This window comes from Gorilla gorilla, chromosome 4, assembly GCF_029281585.2.
Source record: "Gorilla gorilla gorilla isolate KB3781 chromosome 4, NHGRI_mGorGor1-v2.1_pri, whole genome shotgun sequence".
Lineage (NCBI taxonomy): Eukaryota > Metazoa > Chordata > Mammalia > Primates > Hominidae > Gorilla > Gorilla gorilla.
Genome location: NC_073228.2, coordinates 177,749,835 through 177,768,716, shown reverse-complemented (window position 1 = coordinate 177,768,716; position 18,882 = coordinate 177,749,835). Strand labels below are relative to the sequence as shown.

Here is an 18,882-nt window from a genome sequence, read left to right as displayed (position 1 = left end):
TCCTCTTCCCACCTCCTGATTCTTTCTCTAAAGGGAAAGATTTGGGGCTTATCCAAAGTTTCCAGAAAACCAGTCCCAGGACACAGCCCCTCTGGAGTTTATGTCCAGTTTGGTAGCACACATTCAACCCCCTCTGCTGCCGCTCATGACTCCCAGACATGGGAGGAATCCTCCAGTTCCTAAGATGGAAAGAGGGAGACAGCAAGAGCTGGGCACTGCGGTAGCAGCAGGGCCTGGAGTCGCAGAGCCTTCTCGGTCACCATGGCAACTGTTGTAGGCTGGATGGGGTGGGAGCCAGAGAATCCACAGGAGGAAAGGAATGTGGGAGAGGGGCATCCCGGGGTTCGTAGCCCCTGCACTGGGCAGTGACCCTGCCACCCACCTCTGCCCTCAACTCAGCACTGGGACTGGCACTTTGTAAGTGGACAGATAATAGTAGCAAACAACAATGATGATGATAATAATGAGTTAACACTTACTGAGTGCTTACTCAGTGCTAAACACAGTGCTACGTGCTACCAGCATCAGATGATAGACCCCGACTTCCAACCATTATGGAGCTCCACTCTCCATGCAGAATTCAAAGGAAAGAATATTACAAAACGTGTATAAGGAAAGCCAAGAAAAAATTCCAGTGTTTCCCCATTATGGGTGATAACTGTGTTAATGCAAAATTGCCCCACCCTGGGGAGAACGATGAGGGTGTGATCAGGAGTGTGGAAGGCCTTAGATCCCTAGTTATGGGCCGTGTGTGTAGAGGGTGCTGTTACCTTCTGGACACAAAATTGCATGCAATAGTTAAATCCTTCTCCTCTCTCTTCTTGACCTCCTCATTCTCCCTACTCTCCCCCTTAAACTCCTCCTCCTCACCCTCCGACACCCCTTGTGGAGGGCTGCTGATCCTGACTTAAGTACAACACTTACGAGACTAAATCTGATTTCCCAGGTTGCATCCTCTCCAGCTTTAGAATTTCATGTTTGGTCTTTGTAGGAGTTGAACTTTGGGAAGGGCAAAGAAAAAGGAAGTTGCTGATGACTGTATTTGACCATGGTCTTAACGTCTCCCTCAGAAGGGCGTTTTGCTGCAAATCTAGGTTCAGAGATTCTAAGTTGATTCTTCCAGGCTCTACAGCATCACATCTGCTCAAGAACAGCTGTTTAGGCTGCGGCAAGGATCAAAGGCATGTGTAATTCAAAGCTCCAGTGCTCTAAAAATGGCAGACACTGCCTCTCTTTACATATATACACACACATATATATAAAAAATCAGGAATATAAATTCTCTGTAGAAATCTATTTTGATGCTTCTGACATCCGAATCCAAAAGCAAAACGTTCAAGTGCTGTTTTAAAATTCACGAGGACACATCCGTAAGTCTCTCCCCCATTCCTTTGGATTTCAGGATTATTTTTGTGAGATTACATAGACCGTGCAGATATCAAAGGATCAGATGCATGAGAGGAGGCTTGATTTTCTATATAGAGCATGTTGGTCAATTATAGTTCTATAGAAAAAAGTAAAACCCTTTCTTCTTGGTGGGATTTTTCTTTGCATCTAAAAAACATATATCTGAGATATATAGAGATATACATATCTCTCTATATACACATAGATATATAGATACACATAGAGAGACCCTGTCTCTACCAGAAATAAAAAATTAGCTGAGTGTGGTGATGCTCATCTGCGGTCCCAGCTACTCAGGAAGCTAAGGTGGGAGGATCACTTAAGCCCAGGAGGTCAAAGCTGCAGTGAGCCATGATGGTACCACTGCACTCCAGTCTGGGTGACAAAGTGAGACCCTGTCTCAAAAAAAAAAAAAAAAAAAATCTATCCCTCCTTCCACCTACCTATCTATCTGTTCATTATTTAGCAAGCTGGATAGCCTTCCTTGGAACCCATGTGATTTTGGTTAGTTGGGCCTCATCTTACTCCCTTGAGAATTTGGGGATGGCATAGCTACAACACAGATTAGCTGTCACACTATTCATTGGTGAGTTTTTAACCAACGCAGGGGAATGAATGAAATTTTAATCAAATTTCCCCTTTAGGTTGGACATTTCTAAGGGGTGAGGTGAAACAGGCAGGACCTGCGTGCCTGGATTTGAATCCTGGCTTTGCAGATTAGTTAACGTTTTTGAACCTTGGTCACCTTAAAATGAGATACTGTATAATGACAGTATCTATGACATAGGCTTGTGGGGAGGTAGAAAGGAGATCCCTATATCAAATGCCTAGCACTTGGAAAGCACTCCACCAATGTTGTAGTTATTATTATTATTATTATTATTATTATTATTATTTTGAGATTGAGTCTTGCTCTGTTACCCAGGCTGGAGTGCAGTGGTGCGATCTCAGCTCACTGTAACCTCCACCTCCTGGGTTCAAGAGATTCTCCTGCCTCAGCCTCCTGAGTAGCTGGGATTACAGGCGTGCGCCACCACACCTGGCTAATTTTTGCATTTTTAGTAGACATGGGGTTTCACCATGTTGATCAGGCTGGTCTCGAACTCCTGATCTCGTGATCTGCCCACCTTAGCCTCTCAGAGTGCTGGGATTACAGGCGTGAGCCACTGCCCCCGGCCTTATTATTATTATTCTCACTCCTAAAATTGTGTTTCTGGAATTCTTGGGTTTACAATACTAGAGAAAAGGGCCCTCCTTTTTGTTTCCTACTCCAAACTGATGTGTCTCTCTTGGTGGTTGGATCAAAGAGAAAGAATATGTACTAAGAAGTCTGTACTGTACTTCCTCAAAGTGAATAGAAATGTCATTTCAACTACCTTGCCCCTACTCCTAAAATGTATACCCAGTTCTGGCCTCTGAGCCATACTCATGGGCTTAATGGAAGCCAGTAAGGCAGACAAGAACTGCAGAGGTGGGCCTGAGCCACCTGAGCTTGACAGAGCTCAAGGACTTCCCTCTGGCCTCCTTATCTGCCTCCCTACTAACTAATTACATGACCCCGAGCACCGCTCTTAGCTGAGAGTCAGTTTTTAAGAGAGGAAGTGGCCACATTTTAGGACTCACAATCAAAACTCACATTTGCTCTTACGAAGTTTATTTTTATTTTTTATTTTTAAAATTAGAGGCAGGGTCTTGCCATGCTGCCCAAACTCATCTTGAACTCCTGGCCTCAAGTGATCCTCCCACCTTCCAAAGTGCTGGGATTACAGGCGTGAGCCATTGTTCCCAGCCATTGTACAACTTTTGAGTTTTTTTGGTTTTATTTTGTGGTGTTTTTGTTTTTGTTGTATCCCCCAAGATGGTCTCACTTTGTTGCTCAGGCTGGAGTGCCATGGTGTGATCGTGGCTCACTGCAGCCTCCACCTGCTGGGCTCAAGCGATCCTCCATCTCAGCAGCCCCCTTCCCCTGCAGCAGCTGGAACGACAGGCGCACACCACCATGCCCAGCTAAGTTTTTGTTGTTGTTGTTGTTGTTGTTGTCGAGACGGGGTTTTGCCATGTTGCCCAGGCTGGTCTTGAACTCCTGGCTTCAATTGATCCTCAGCCTAGGTCTCCCGGAGTGCTGGGATAACAGGCGTGAGCCACCGTGCCCAGCCATCTTACAACTTTTGTTTTATCATCCTATCTCTACAGTTTCAAATATGACAGTTACACCCAGATTAGGTTTAGGAATGAAACTTTTCTTTTAAAAACAAAACGCAACTTGAATAAAAAGCCCTGCTCCTGTTCATTGCTGATCCAGCGGCAAGAAGGTTTAAAGGAGAAGATTTGAGATTAGTAGATGAGAATTGGGACCTAGGCACATCCCAGCCTTGGCCAAATCACCCACCTTCTCCCTGAGACAGTTCTATGATCTGTTCAATACCTCATGGAAGTGTTATCCTTCCTAATGTATGTAAAGGCCTGATATATAACAGGTGATCAGCATTTACTAGTTTCTTCTGAACCAAATCATTCCGTCATTGAAGTCAGCAGTGCTGAGAGTCATCTGATGGATGTGACTATTCCACATTCCACCCCACCCCACCCCACCCCACCCCACCCTCACCCCACCCCACCCTCACCCCACCCCAACCCTCACCCTCACCCTACCCCACCCTCACCCTCACCCCACCCTCACCCCACCCCAACCCTCACCCTCACCCCACCCCACCCCACCCTCACCCCACCCCACCCTCACCCCACCCCAACCCTCACCCTCACCCCACCCCACCCTCACCCCACCCCACCGTCACCCTCACCCCACCCTCACCCCACCCCACCCCTCACCCTCACCCCACCCCACCCCACCCTCACCCACCCTACCCCACCCAGCACGCTGTTGGAATCAAACCTTCTGTCACCAAACACTCAAGGACCCACAGCACTTTTCCCTCAAACATGAAAGGGGAATTGTGCCTTTGAAGCGGCGTTGTGGTCTGGGGTAAGTACCCGAGGTTCGTCGTCTAGTGCCAGGGAAATCAACAACGCGGACATACAAGAAGTGAGTTTAACAGTGGAGGTTCAAGAAGCAAAAGAAAGAGAATAGCTCTCTCTCTTAGGAGAGAGAGGGGCTCCCGAGTGGGACTTCCGGCTCCACAATGAAATGCGTGGGATTTTATAGATGAGCTTGAGGAGGCGTGTCTGATTCACGTAGGGCCAGAGAGATTGGTCGGACCAGGTGTGACACTTGCATCACGCACAAAGAAGCTGGCCATCCCACCCTAATCTTTTATTATGCAGATGGGGTCTCTACCTGGCCAACGCCATGTTGCCTGCCTTTCTACTGCACACATAGCGACAAAGAAAAGGAAGAGGGAGCCTCCATGTTGAACATGCCTGGCCCCCAGCTAGCCTTTTCCTGTTGGCACAGCTGCCGGCATTTACCTATGCAGGCTTCCAGCTTGCTTATTTATGTCTGCAGCTCGATTTTACAGGCTGCTCTTTGTTAGAAAAGAAATGATTTGGGGGCTGCTTTTTGTTAAAAGGGAAGCCTGAGGACTCTCTTACCCTCGCTAACCGCCTAAATAATTTCCTTTTAGCTCCTGTATCACCTTCATTCCTCCAAATAAGGAAGCGCCAGGTCTTTCTTGGATCCTAGCTAAAACATTCTTTGCAGCTTCACATAATTATTTTACCACCACCCCTCCCGGTTCTCTTCCTGGGTAACTGATTTCACGAGTTTAAAATGCCCTGCTGCCTTTGGTGGGTTCTGGGGAGTCACTCCTAGGTCTCACAGGGAGGTGGGAGAAGAGTTGAAAATAATCTCTTTAAAATGGTGACATTTGCTTGATCACATTGACATTTTTATGGTATCAAAGCCGGGCTTCCTGAAATAGAACTCCGATGAAAAGGATAAAGAAAGCTCAAGCTTAGCTGCTGGCATTTGCATGCACTGATTCACCACCTCCAGCCCAGCTACCCACAGGCAGTTTTTCCCTGACACTGAATCAAATTACACGCAATACTAAAGGCTGGAGGTTTGCTCACATTCTGATTCGGGATGCTGCTGTTCATTTTTAACTTCCCTGAGACAATGTGTACTTTTCCAACTCTGGTCACCACGCTGAATCACAATAAGACACTTTTTCCAGACAGCCAACAATGACACCCAGCTTGACTAGAGAAAGATGATAACCCAAAATATCCTGAGAAGACTCAAGGCACGGCAAAATAAAATGTTCTCAAATGAGGACGACTGAATTGGTATTGCTAGGTAAGAGTTCCTAGTGGGGCGCAAATGTTCATTTTCTAAATTCTTAGAATTTATTCAAAGCCAGTGGCGCCTATTCTCCAGAGAATCAGTGGGTGAGGGGTGCTGAGGGAAGTTTGCAAAAGAAAATCTTGAAGGAGGATATAGGAATGATGAGAAAGGGAGACAGCATATCATAGAATGGCAGATTCAAAGCACTAGCTGCTTGTCTGAAGTGGCATTTGAGGCACTCATGAGAAACAATGGCTGGTCTGAGCCAGTGAAAAGCATAATCAAAATAGCTTTATTGTGCAAAGTAACTTCTCTTTTTCTTTCTTCTGGGATGGGAGTAGAGGGAAGACGAATTAGGAGGATGCACTGGAACTAGGACAGGGCTTAGAAGCTACGTAAGTACCTAGAACTCCAGTAAAGTAGGTGTGGGCAATGAACGCAGCTCTGAAAGTGGCTCACAAGTGGCAGGGCCAAGCACCCTTCCAGAACACATGTATGGATGCCAAAAAACAAAGTGGGGTTTCAAAGCTTCTTGAAGCATACTAAAATGTTACAGTGGTATAGCCCAAAGTATGTTCCATGTGTTACCTGTAAACAGAATCTGTAGTCAGAGAAATTGGAGAGGGACACTTTCAACAAAGTAAATAGGTTTCTGGCTGGGCACGGTGGCTCACGCCTGTAATCCCAGCACTTTGGGAGGCCAAGGCGGGCGGATCACCTGAGGTCAGGAGTTCGAGACCAGCCTGACCAACATGGAGAAACCCCATCTCTACTAAAAATACAAAATTAGTCGGGCATGGTGGTGCATGCCTGTAATCCCAGCTGCTTTGGAGGCTGAGGCAGGAGAATGGCTTGAACCCGGGAGGCAGAGGTTGCAGTGAGCTGAGATCGCACCATTGCACTCACTCCAGCCTGGGCAACGAGAGCAAAACTCCATCTCAAAAAAAAAAAATAAATAAATAAAATAAAATAAAATAAAAAAGATTTCTTCATTGTAGAACTTCTTGAAGTCTTAATAAGCTAATGTGCAAATGTGCATTATTTTGACTTTGCAAGAAACAAGGTGACCCATTTTCTAAGTGTATTTAATGGTAAAACTTTATCTTTTTTTGTCTTTTTCTTGTGGAAAGGACTATCCTAGTCCTCTGAAGATCACAGTCTGAAATATTAGAGTTTTGTCTTGTTTATTATTCGGTTATTACACATTTCAGAAAATAATTACTCCTTAAAAATTTCTAACTCACTCATTGACACCTTCAGTATTCTTCAACTTTTAAAATCAGAGATTACTTTCCCCATGACTTTTGATCAAACTATTTCCCAAACTTAAAAAAAAAAAAATACCTAGAAAAAGTACTTACTTTCTGATCTAGCTGTGGACACAAACGCTCATTACCAAAAGGGGTTATGAAATAACTTGATTGTTAAGAGTGTGGTAGAGAATTTCCACTGTTTATTCATCTGGTTAGACAGTAAAAACAAAAGATAAAAATAAAAAGAATTTTCCTCGTTGGGTAGGTTTAGGCAATCAGTGAATGAAGAAATATAGCCCAGGAAGCCTCTTACACCCTTTCCAGACACACCATTCTGTGATTTAAAACACCCAAAGCAATGCACTTATGTAATTTCAAGATAGAGTTGTTATATCACGTATCATTGATATCTCACTTACCTGAAATAAACATTTCCTAAAATAAACTAAATATGCTTGGGCTATCTTTTTCTTTTTTTTCTTAAAATAGTGAAACCATCCCAGAATGCCTAGGAATATTATAGACTTGATAACCAAATGCCACCCACATCTCCAGTGTCCCATCCCTGGGGTTTCCTCAAGGCCCTTCATTGAATGCTCAATGTAAGGTTTGGGAATTGCCAGATGAGAGAAAGGGGAAGCTGTCCAGCCTGCCCTTACCCTCAGTAATCTCTATAGTTAGAAGAGCTGCATGTTGGGAAAGACAACTTAGAAGCAAAAGATCTCATAGTCCATTTCTCTCAGGACAAGAACCTCTTCTAGTCTTGAGAATACTATACTCAAGAAAGAACAGATATTAAATCTGACAAAACAGGATATTCTCAGTGTTATATTTTGTTATAATAAATCCTTATGTTAAAAGTTTGAGAATGCAGTTTAAAATATAAATACTAACACATTACAGCACTTGGTAGTCCACATGATTAATGGATCAAATCAAAGATAATATTTTCAATTGACATGCCATAGAGATTATAACCCACACACCGTATCCTATGACATTAAGGTCTATGGAGGAACTGGGAATTGGAAGTCAAAAGAGACTTGTTTTCAAGCCCTTTGGTAGTGTGGCCACAAATCAAGACTATTCATTGACAAAGACTCAAAACTGAACCTCCCAGATACGGACTTTCATTATTAACTAAACATTGGGTTTTTCACTTTTATTGGGCATTTGGCCTTCAACTGATAACTGAATGCTTAGATCCTGGGCTTACTCCCCGTATACATATTGAAGGCTACAAATAAAAAGAACTCTGCAGGGCAGGCAGCAGGTGAACTAACAGTACAGGCCAAAGACACAACCACCCACCGACACTTATAGGCTTACATAAGAATGCACACTGGCCACAGTACTTATATGACTGAAGATTTTTTCCTATTGGTTTGTGCTGCATTAGCTGAACAGTATATTCCTAATATTTTAAAATGTTACATTCCCAATCAAGAAAGCATCATCTACTTGTGTTAAAAAGAAATAAGTATATTAAAAGAAATCTGAGTTAAAAGTTTTATTCATTCAACATCTCACATTACAAATATTTAAAAATTATATGCATACTGGTATAAATAGTCATTTGCAAACTATTTAATAACATTAATTTTTCACTAGCACTTCAACAAATGAACTCTTTTAAAAAAGGAACTGTGTTATATAACTTAAGAGTAGAACATACAAAAATAGGAACTTAACGTGAAAATGACTTTAATAAAAAATGAATTACCCTTATTTAAAATGCTATAATAAATACTACAACCTCCCCATACACAGTAAAAACTATATGGAAATTCAGCCAAGTAGTACAATTAACTGACATACTTAAATAACTTTTCCTTCTGATAATATGAGCAATACACTGGAAAAAAAATTAGGGATTAGTAAAAACTAGACACCCACTTGCTAAAAGTTTCACTTCCAAAAAATATAACAAAAATCTGATGAAAATTATAAAAACTAATTATACTTTAAATTTTAAAAATATAAAAAATAAAACAGTTGAATACAATATTGTCCCGATTCTTACAATGCTATCAATCACAGTAGCTTTAAAATAATAAAATAAAGCAAATGACCAAAACCTCTTTTATTCCATTTTTAAAAATAATCTCAAATTTACATTAGTAGAAAGATTGATTTCTGATTCTTTTCTTTAGAAACACCAGCAAGAAAGAGGATTACTCTTAACAGTAGAAAATGACATTTTTAAATGTCTGCAATTAAAAACAAAGAATTACACTGCAAAGATCTTTCAAAAGTTTGAAATAAGTATTGCACATAACTTGAAGTTAACTTGCCACAATTCATCACATTCAAGTTTTAAATCACCTTTTAACAGAAGATTCAACTCTTCAAAACAAAAGGGGTGAATTATCAAGTCTTTCCAACAGCACTCTCATAAAATGCTAAATTCATTCACTGCAAGTTTTATTTTGCATTCTGCAGAGGTCTGTGTATGGAGAAGTATATATATTATACCAAAGCGCAGGGACCAGAAGGGGAAAGGAGAGGGTTCCTTTACATAGAAAATAATCAGAAACACTTTATTTTACATTGCAAAAATCACCATGTAATTACTCTGTAACTACATTGTAAGTACATGGCTGGCGCCATGCTAGTGCGCTAGAACTACATGCTTGGTGAATTGAAGTGATGCCCTACAATCTGTAAACTAATTACATGTTAATTATGTTTGAGTTACATGGTAACTCCCAACTACAATCCCATGTAATCTGAAGAACATGTAATCATAAAGTTCAGAGTAATAGATAATCATTGTTTATGCCCTGTAAATTGAAGTGTAACCAAATAATCTGTAAACACACTTGTCACACAATCACAAGTAAATATTAGTAGAATAACAATTTCTTACATTAGTCATGCATACTAACATTACACACCTGTCCCAAGGCAGGCTATTTTTTTTCCTTATATATAATTTAAAAGAGCAGACATCTCTGAATCAAACACTTAACATCAATTTATTAATATTAAAAATGGCTAAACATTCACCAAAAATGTCTGCATTTTATGAATAATTTTAAAAACTTAGTAAGAAGCTGTAGACAATTTTGTTATTTTAATTTCTACCCTATGCTTATGCATTTAATTTTTTTTTTTTTTAGGAACTACAGTGTTATCTGTCATTTTCATGCGAATTTTTTCATTAATTTGTGACTTTACATAGACTATTTCTTAAATTATAGGTACACCAATAGCTGGTGCTGGGGAAGGATGTTTAAGCAACATGCTTTCTCTTCTCTGCAGACTCTAAAATAGCATTGCCAGTGCACGACATTCATAATTTAAAATGTATGCAGAGCACTGAAATGTATAAAAAGCAGAATATAAGAAAATAAAATTTATTAAAATTATTTATATTAAAAAATGAAGTATATGAAGATCTCTCAGTAATAAAAGTACAAAAAGCTACTCTTTGCAATATGAAAAATTGAGGTATTGCATAAAGAGATATCCCGTCAGTGAAAAGTGTGCCTAAAAATGTTCACTGTTGGAAAAACAAGATATACAAAAGTAGTGCATAACAAATATACATTATGTGCATGACAAAATAAGTTAGCTACAAAAACACTGTACCGAAATTCAGCAGGTCATGTACAAAGGGAAAAATTATTATTCAAAGCTAGTTCTCAAACAGTGTTATTTCTTGTTAACTCATCACACCTGTTTACTGAGTAGGAACAGCACGATAGCACACCCCAAGCCACCTACAAGCATTTAAAAGAGTAAAAAGAGGCAAATGAACATTCCAATTAGAATCATGTAGTTCAGGAGAAAAGAAAAAAAAGTCCCTGACCAGCTACACAAGAGCACCCTCCATTCGCATGACTGCTTTCAGTATTTGCAGGGAATTCTTTAAAAGCAGCTCCCTTTCTATGTTTGAATATTAGACAGCAAATGCCTCCATTTTGACCTTTGGAATTTAACAGGTATAGTTCATTAAAGCCTGTATTAAAAGTAAAGGGCTGCTTTTCCTAAAGATCATCCATAGGGGTCATAAGCCAGGTGGTTCCACAGCAGTGCCGGGGCAAGTCTTTGGTTTTGAAGGATCCAAGATGGTACTGTTAGGTAGCGCAACTAGCAAGATTGCCATTCGATCATATTATTTCATGTTTTGCCCACTGATAATAATCCTTTTAATGATGGATAGGGCATTTAATAAGAGAATGTCAATTAAAATAAAAGTTACTTCCATGACTAGGGCTTCAAGAGACTATTTTAAATTTACCCCTGAAGCATACTGTTCAACACATAACGCCTTTCAAAGCTAGAATTTTATTTATAATAAAGCATGCATTACTTGATGAAGTTGGCACTTCAAACACTGACTATGTCCCATGCTAAATTCAGAAACTGTAATGTTATTTTAGTTTATAGGAAGAGTAAGATAAACATACGTACCTTTGCACAGATTTACACAGTTACTTAGTTCAACAGTGCAAAACACTTTGCAACTACTTCACTTTTTTTAACTTTTTTTTCATTTTCTATGTTACAACTAAATTACAGGATACCCAAAGTAACTTTAAATCTAAAAGTAAGCCAATCAGCAGCCAAATTATATATTGGTTTTGTCTTCCAGTTTTGGCTACAAGTGTACTGTAACACAAAATCAAAAATGATATCCTTGAGGTATCTCTAGATCTGTTGTTGTTTTTTAATGTCAAAATGGAGAGCAAAGGCTGACACCTGGTGAGTATTAGTAAATTAGGATATAGAGTTTACATATAAACATCAAAAATAACATTTATACATTTATTCTTCAGGAGAGGAAATGCTAGGTTTCCCACCAGTTGTCATTAATTCTAGCTTTGGTAGGTTTCCTGGGGCTTTGACCAGATAAGTAAGTTAAATAAATAAGTGCACTCCCCTCAGCAGTAAATTTACCCAATTTTTACATTCTGAATTTTAAAAATTGTTTAAGAGAAAATAAACCTAGCTCTGCCTACTTTACTATTTTTTTTTTATTTTTTCTGATGTGGTGGTAACTTTTTGAGGGATAATGAAATTATGTTCAGCCTCAAAACCCTGAAAATTAATTATAATGCTGCTCAGTCTTGCTTATGCATTTGTTTGCTCTAACATGCTCTTTCCATTAAAAATTGTTAACTTCCTCCATTGCTGTTAAAAAAATTAAAAAGGGATGGAAAAAAGAGAGAGACAAAAAAGATGAAAAAAAAAAAAAAAGAAGAAAGGAAAAGGCAAAAGCACTTCCCTGGGGGAAAAACTGTCAGATAGACCGATAGTGTTATTGTTGCATGGTTATTTTAATAAAAGTATTCTTATATGTTATATTATTAACAATAATTTAATTAAAAACCCAAAATACTCTATTGTTTCATTTCTCTTTTAATATTTCTCTCTCTCCTCTAAGAAAATGTTGCAGGAAGTTTGGATCCTCTTGGTTTCCAGCAAAACAAGAGAATAAAACTTCCATGCAACCCGATGGCAATACGAAAAAGGAGTTCATATTGTTTGCAGTGACACAAGAATCTACAAAACACCTATATTATAGGTCATTCTTTTCATTATACTATAGTTAAGTTACAGACTGCTACAAAAGGACATGCCAGCGTGAAGAGGTTGAGGAAGGGGTCAGAATTAACAGAAGAGTGCACTTATTCTGAGGCCTGAAAATGAGCACTGCAGTTATCCTTTAGTTCCAGCGGAATGAAATATGCCGAGGGCGGTCACCGCCTTCCTTCACCAGGGGCTTGTGGAATTCCCTGCCAGCACGAGAATGGATAGCAGCCCAGCAATATTCACAGTAATACTGCAGACAGGTAACATTAGCACAGAAAAATGGAGCAAATTTCCCCCCACAACGGGCCCCCTGACATTCATCACACAGCTGATCATCCAAGACATATGGCTTAACTTCCACCTGCAATCAAAAATAAGAGTTTACATTTTTCAGTGACTAGGCCAGCAATGCTTACCATACATGTACATTTCCACCCACTATCTGAATGAATCTGTTCCAAGGTGCCCAAAGAGGAAGGACCAATTATTCATTTACTGAAATATGGATAGTTCATCTTTTAAGAACCTAGTAAGGCTTTTATTATCTATCATTTTACATTTTTTTCTTATTAAATAAACATCCTTCAAAGGAAAAAGGATTTGAGCAGACATCATGAAGTGAAGCCAACTGTTTAGACTAGAATGTTATGAGATTAAACCCACAGGAGATTATTCATAGACACAAACCCTCATTTTAATTAGTGGATCTGGATTTTTGTCATATGTGGAATCATAATTTAAACAAAATCAACTAAGATGATCCAAGTTCCACACAACTGCACTTCAATATTCAAGTCGGTGGGAAGATGCCTGACTACTGCGTCACAAGATTCTGAGCTGTCGTCAAAAGCCTGGCTCGTGGTTTCTATTTATAGTGTACACATGTTGGGTTATAATCACAAACCTGGAACTCTGTTAAAAAAAAAAAAAAAAGATGCAGCCATAGGATTCACAGTCTAAAACCCTGCTTTGTTCTTTCTCAGTAAGAATGGTTCACCTGGGTCTAAAAGTCAGAGGTGAATTTCTAAAACTGGGCCTGTTCCAGCGTTCTATCGGCCAACCTGTCATGTGAACCTTTCAAGCATTAACAGTCACCTGGTTATTAATTCATCAGCTAGAAAAGAGCTGGTTATTTTTAGTCTGGAGAGATTCATGGCTGAAACTCCCTTACAGCAGGCTGTCACCAGCACTGCTGCCACCCAGCTCTGACAAGGAATCCCGACCAAGATTAGCCATGAACAAAAGGAGAAGAACATGCAGTGAGTCATGATTGTGATTCTGTGCTCCAGCCTGGGTGACAGAGTGAGACCCTCCCTCTAAAAAAATTTTTTTAACTAAAAAAATAAAAGTACAAAAGGAGAAGAAGAGTGTCACGAAGCCCAGGAAGAGCAGGCATAAGGAGAGCACTGGGCTTCTGGCCTCTAGGCTGCTCCATAATGTCTACAGAGTGACAATAACACTGGGCAAAGGATTTCATTGCAGAGGAACACAAATTCAGTCTGAATTTCTAATGACCAATCCCACAGCTCTGAAACTTATGTTGGAATAAGGCAGTGAGATGTAGGTATTTTTTAGTGTGCATAAAAAACCAAGTAGGCCGGGCATGGTGGGTGGCTCATGCCTGTAATCCCAGCACTTTGAGGGGGCGAGGCAGGTGGATTCCTTGAGGTCAGGAGTTTGAAACTGGCCTGACCAACACGGTGAAACCCTGTCTCCACTAAAAATACAAACATTTGTTGGGCATGGTGGCGTATGCCTGTAATTCCACCTACTCGGGAGGCTAAGGCAGGAGAATCACTTGAACCCAGGAGGCAGAGGTTGGAGTGAGCTGAGACTGTACCACTGCACTCCAGCCTGGGTGACGGAGTGAGACTCCATCTCAAACAAACAAACAAAGTAGGCATGTTAACATACTAATCTTGTCCCTCCCCCATGCTTATAATAGAACAGATACTTTTCTCTTTAATATATTCACAGTTTGTAAGATGACCACCACTATCTTAAATTTTTTTACTGCCAATGAAGTAGACTGTACATGACATGAAACACAAAAAGCAGAAACTGCTACTGACTTGATGATTTTTACATCTTGAATTGAGAACAACACGATAAAATCAATCTATTTTAGCACAATGCCTCAGAGCGATGGATATCAAAGTCAGCATGCATGAAAGTGCCAGTGTGCCATGAAATAAAAAGGTGACCCCAAAATATAAATCAATATATTGCTTCCCTCATCAATAAAGGCTTTCTATGAAAAAAAAAATCGCCAGCTGGACCAAACATTGTGCCCAGTAATGTGGCTGATTACACATTCTGGTCTAAATTCCTATCTCACTACAAACTAAGTTTACAGACTGGAGGTCAGTCCACAGGCCACACTCTGAGTAGTACTGGCAAGTGATAAAGTTCTATCTGCTAGGAAATAAACTCATGAGGACAGGAACTTCTTGCCCTAAGCACTAAAACGTTTGTTGAATACATGAAACACCAAGCTAAGGAATAAATCAGTGAGAGGCGGCGGCTGTGGAAAAAGAAAAAAAAAAAAAAAGAAATCTGTGAGTGCAATTCATTGAGAAATAGGGCTTGCTGAGGTCTTCGCTATGTCCCAGGATTAAAAAACAAACAAAAAAAAGGGCAGGAAACCTCAAGGGCATTCCTGTTTGTATACTTGATATAACACAGTACAAAGGATTCAGTAAATATTTATTGAACGACTTACAAACTAAGTGAATGAATGGACGGATGGATTGAGATTGAATGGAAGTTAGAGAAGATTAAATTAACTCAAGTAAATTGTAGTGTTCTGATTAGGCTACTCAAAAAACTGAAAGATAAAAGAAATTCATAGGAAATTCTTTCATGTATTATAGACCATAATTAACTCTATAGGCAAAATTGTCAGCTGTCACTTTATTGTCCTAAAATGCTCCCATTCTAATATTGGTAATCACACATTTAGAGGACCATTTCTAGAAGTTTCCAAAATGTAGTATAAGGCTTACCCGTTTATCTATCTCTCCGTGCTGCAGCTGAACAAAGCGGGCACTGATAGCAGCTATGTAACTCTGTTGATTAGAGAACGCAACTCTCCCAGCTCCTTTTGGGTATTTTAGCTCAGGGTCAGTATCAATCCCAGCATAGCACACACCTCCATATAGCCGATCCATTATCATCGCAAGCTCCACTAATTAAGAAAGGAACAAAGAGGATATTTAAAATCAGGAAAATTCATCTGGCTCACCAACGGTTTCATCAAAAGCAATTCATCTGTACTCTGAGCTCACATCATTATAATAATTATTAAAATGAAACATTACTACAACCAGTCATCCATTGTGTTAAGCCTTAATCTTTTAATTGTGGGCAAGGGGTTGCTAGGTGTTTTCTAGTATGTTCTCTTTATTCTTCTCACAACTATATGAAGTAGGTAGTAATTTCCTGAGGAAATTGAGGTGCTGAAAGGGTGATCCATCTGTCCAAGGTCACAGGTCATTAAGTGATAGTACTCCCATGTTTGCCTGCTCTGTGCCATGTTGCTGCCATAGATTTACCAGTTAATAATGTATTGATTAATGTAATAATTACTTGAACACTAGAAAACTAACTGGTAGACTCTTTGTGGGCCCTCCTGGCTTATTTCCATCAAAATTCTTTCCCCACAGTCAGTTCACCAATTTTTCATTTAAAAAAACCTTGAAATAATGACTGCATTTTCTTCTTTATGAAGTGTTAAAATCGTGCAGCTACATTCCTGTTCATGTTATGTCTTTTTATCTCATGTATATTATTAAACCTCAAATTACTTGAAGTTAGGAATTTAATTTGTTCTGTAAGTACTACCCTAAAAATCTGATGCATTGCTGGGAAGTCTATTATATCCCAGAGCTCAGTCAGTCGCTGTTGAGCAAATGAGGATGTGGGAAACAAATACTGACAATCTCAATACAGAATCTATTCTTGAAGGACTTTTTTTCTTTTCAGACAATGATGAGAGTAATAATTAGCATTATGCAACACTAGACTAAGTACTTTGCACTGGTCGTCTAATTCAACCCTCAAAATAACACTAGGAAATACTTTTCCTGGTGTTATTTCATCCTAGGGATGAAACGCTTTTCATCCCTACTTGACAGATGGGGAAACTGGGAATTAGAAAAGTCATGGAATTTGTCCAAGGTCACTTAACTATTAGAACACATGAATTCAAACCCAGATATTTTGATTCTAGAACTCTCACTCTTGGATATTAACCCCAATTCTTAGGAAAAATTTATCCTGAAGATCTTTATATTTCTTGCGCTATAGGGTAGAGAGTTTGTTGTTTGTTTAATCATACCAGCTCGTAATGGTCGAGGAACACCACCAACAAATATAGTTTTTCGTGGGTCAAGTGGCTGTGAACCATCCATCACAAAGTCACTGTCACTGAGATTCCAAGGCCGAATCTGGACCTAGGGAATGTAGAAACCAAAATGTCTCATTCTCAATACAGACAATTCATGGGCAAAAAAGTTAAAAATTATTACAAAGTATTTTTAAAAGCAATAATCCTATCATTACAAGTCAATAAAGCTGGGAAACTAGAAGATTTAAAAACAGTGTATCCCAACTCATCGTTTCATTTTTAGAAGTAAACTAAACCAAGGTGGAAAGTTCAATTTGATTCTCTATTATAAGCCAAATTACTTAACATGTCCATAATTATTTGTAAGTTAATTCACTGTTTTTCGGCTTACTTGGGCCTTTAGTCTGTCCAATGCCTCAATATCTACATAATTTAAATTTTCAGCATGGTATCCAATGCCAATCAATATACAATACTAAGTAAACAAGAATTGTGTGCCCAATCAGTGTATGTCTAGGAAATGCAAACTACTCCTGATACTATCAAATCGGATGCATTATTTCAAAATGGTTTTCAAAGTAAAAATACTGATGATATTTGCAATAGATTTTTTTTATGACAAATACTTCAGTGTATCCATTAGATCAGTCAATCAAGAATCATGTACCTCATTTAAAACTGTTCACATTTTCTAACTGTCACAAATGCCCACACCAAAGGCTATGGGTTGACAGCAGTGTATTCCCAAATACGCACACCAACAGAGTCCTAGGTCAGAGGTCCCAAATTCAAATACGGATGGGGATTGGCAGGGAACATAAACAAGTCAAGCAGAAAGAGTCCAGACCACAGGAACTCTTCGAAAGTTTCTGACCTAGACAACCACAAGACTTCAGAAGAAGCTCCAAAGATGTTATTTGCTTAAGCTGGGCCCACTGACAACCCCATTCTGCACTATCATCATTCACTGGGTGCTGGCTGAGTGATAATAAACTGCTGCTTTGCCAGAGTCATCGAAACATGCCAGTTGCTCCTCTTCCTAAAGACTAAATTTTATGATAAACTTTTCCAGAAAGAAAAAACAGTATGCAATGTACCTGTACATGTATATACACGATTCACTCTACTTTGGAGAGTACCATATATAAAGTTAAGGATAATATTGGGTAAAATCTTCATTAAAGTGAGGAAAAAGCTAGAAAGACGTACACATAGTATTTGTGATTTGAGTTCTGTTATTCAGAGTTGATTCAGCTATTTTATTAAATGCATTATCAAATGAAGTCTGGTTTTTTATTTTATTTTATTTTATTTTGAGACAGAGTCTCACTTTTCACCCAGGCTGGAGTGCAATGGTGCAATCTCTGCTCACTGCAACCTCCGCCTCCTGGGTTCAGGTGATTGTCCTGCCTCAGTCTCCCAAGTAGCTGGGACTACAGGTGTGCGCCACCACGCCTGGCTAATTTTTGTATTTTCAGTAAAGACTGGATTTCACCATGTTGGCCAGGCTGGTCTCGAACTCCTGACCTCATGTGATCCACCTGCTTCGGCCTCCCAAAGTGCTGGAATTACAGGTGTGAGCCACCATGCCCAGCCGTGAAATCTTTTAAAAATAAAGATTTACCAATTATATTTCAACTAACCAAAAATTCGATGTCAAATTGATATGTGCAAATACACAGAATGTCAATGTTAAGAACTTCACAACAAGACTACTTAGTCTGCTTACAAACATGTCAATTAAGTACCCCAAACACATCAAGTTGTCTGTGGGTTTTTCAAATATAACAGATGAATGGAGGCAAAAACAAGAAGCTATTTTATGCTAAACCACACTTACTGGCTTATCCTTGATAGTGGGACTTGATACACAAAGGTAGAGTTTTCCATCTTCTTCAATGCATGCATCAATGAGAGCCTGCACAGAGCTTTCATCTTGAAACAGCAGGAATGCATAGCCTGGAAAAAAGGGGGAAAGAAGGCTTACATGTTTTCCTATTTTTTGGTAATTCTTCAGGGGAAAGGAATCATGCACAAAACTAAAGAAAGGAAAAAGGAATAGGAAAAAAATTAAAACAATATTTATACCA

At 39.4% G+C, this 18,882-nt stretch overlaps 1 protein-coding gene across 4 annotated transcripts in view; it reads right to left on the bottom strand.

The window, feature by feature from the left end:
* Positions 1 to 8,398: 8,398 nt before the first annotated feature.
* CPEB4 (cytoplasmic polyadenylation element binding protein 4) overlaps positions 8,399 to 18,882 on the bottom strand; it is a 71,956-nt gene continuing 61,472 nt past the window's right edge. For all 4 annotated transcript variants that reach the window (XM_004043023.5, XM_004043024.5, XM_004043025.5 and 1 more), the window contains 4 exons: positions 18,633 to 18,751; positions 16,784 to 16,898; positions 15,450 to 15,631; positions 8,399 to 12,805 (listed from right to left, as the gene is read on the bottom strand). In XM_004043023.5, the coding sequence (XP_004043071.1) occupies positions 12,578 to 12,805; positions 15,450 to 15,631; positions 16,784 to 16,898; positions 18,633 to 18,751 (644 nt within the window). In that variant the 3' untranslated portion in view covers positions 8,399 to 12,577. The remainder of the gene's footprint in view (positions 12,806 to 15,449; positions 15,632 to 16,783; positions 16,899 to 18,632; positions 18,752 to 18,882) is intronic.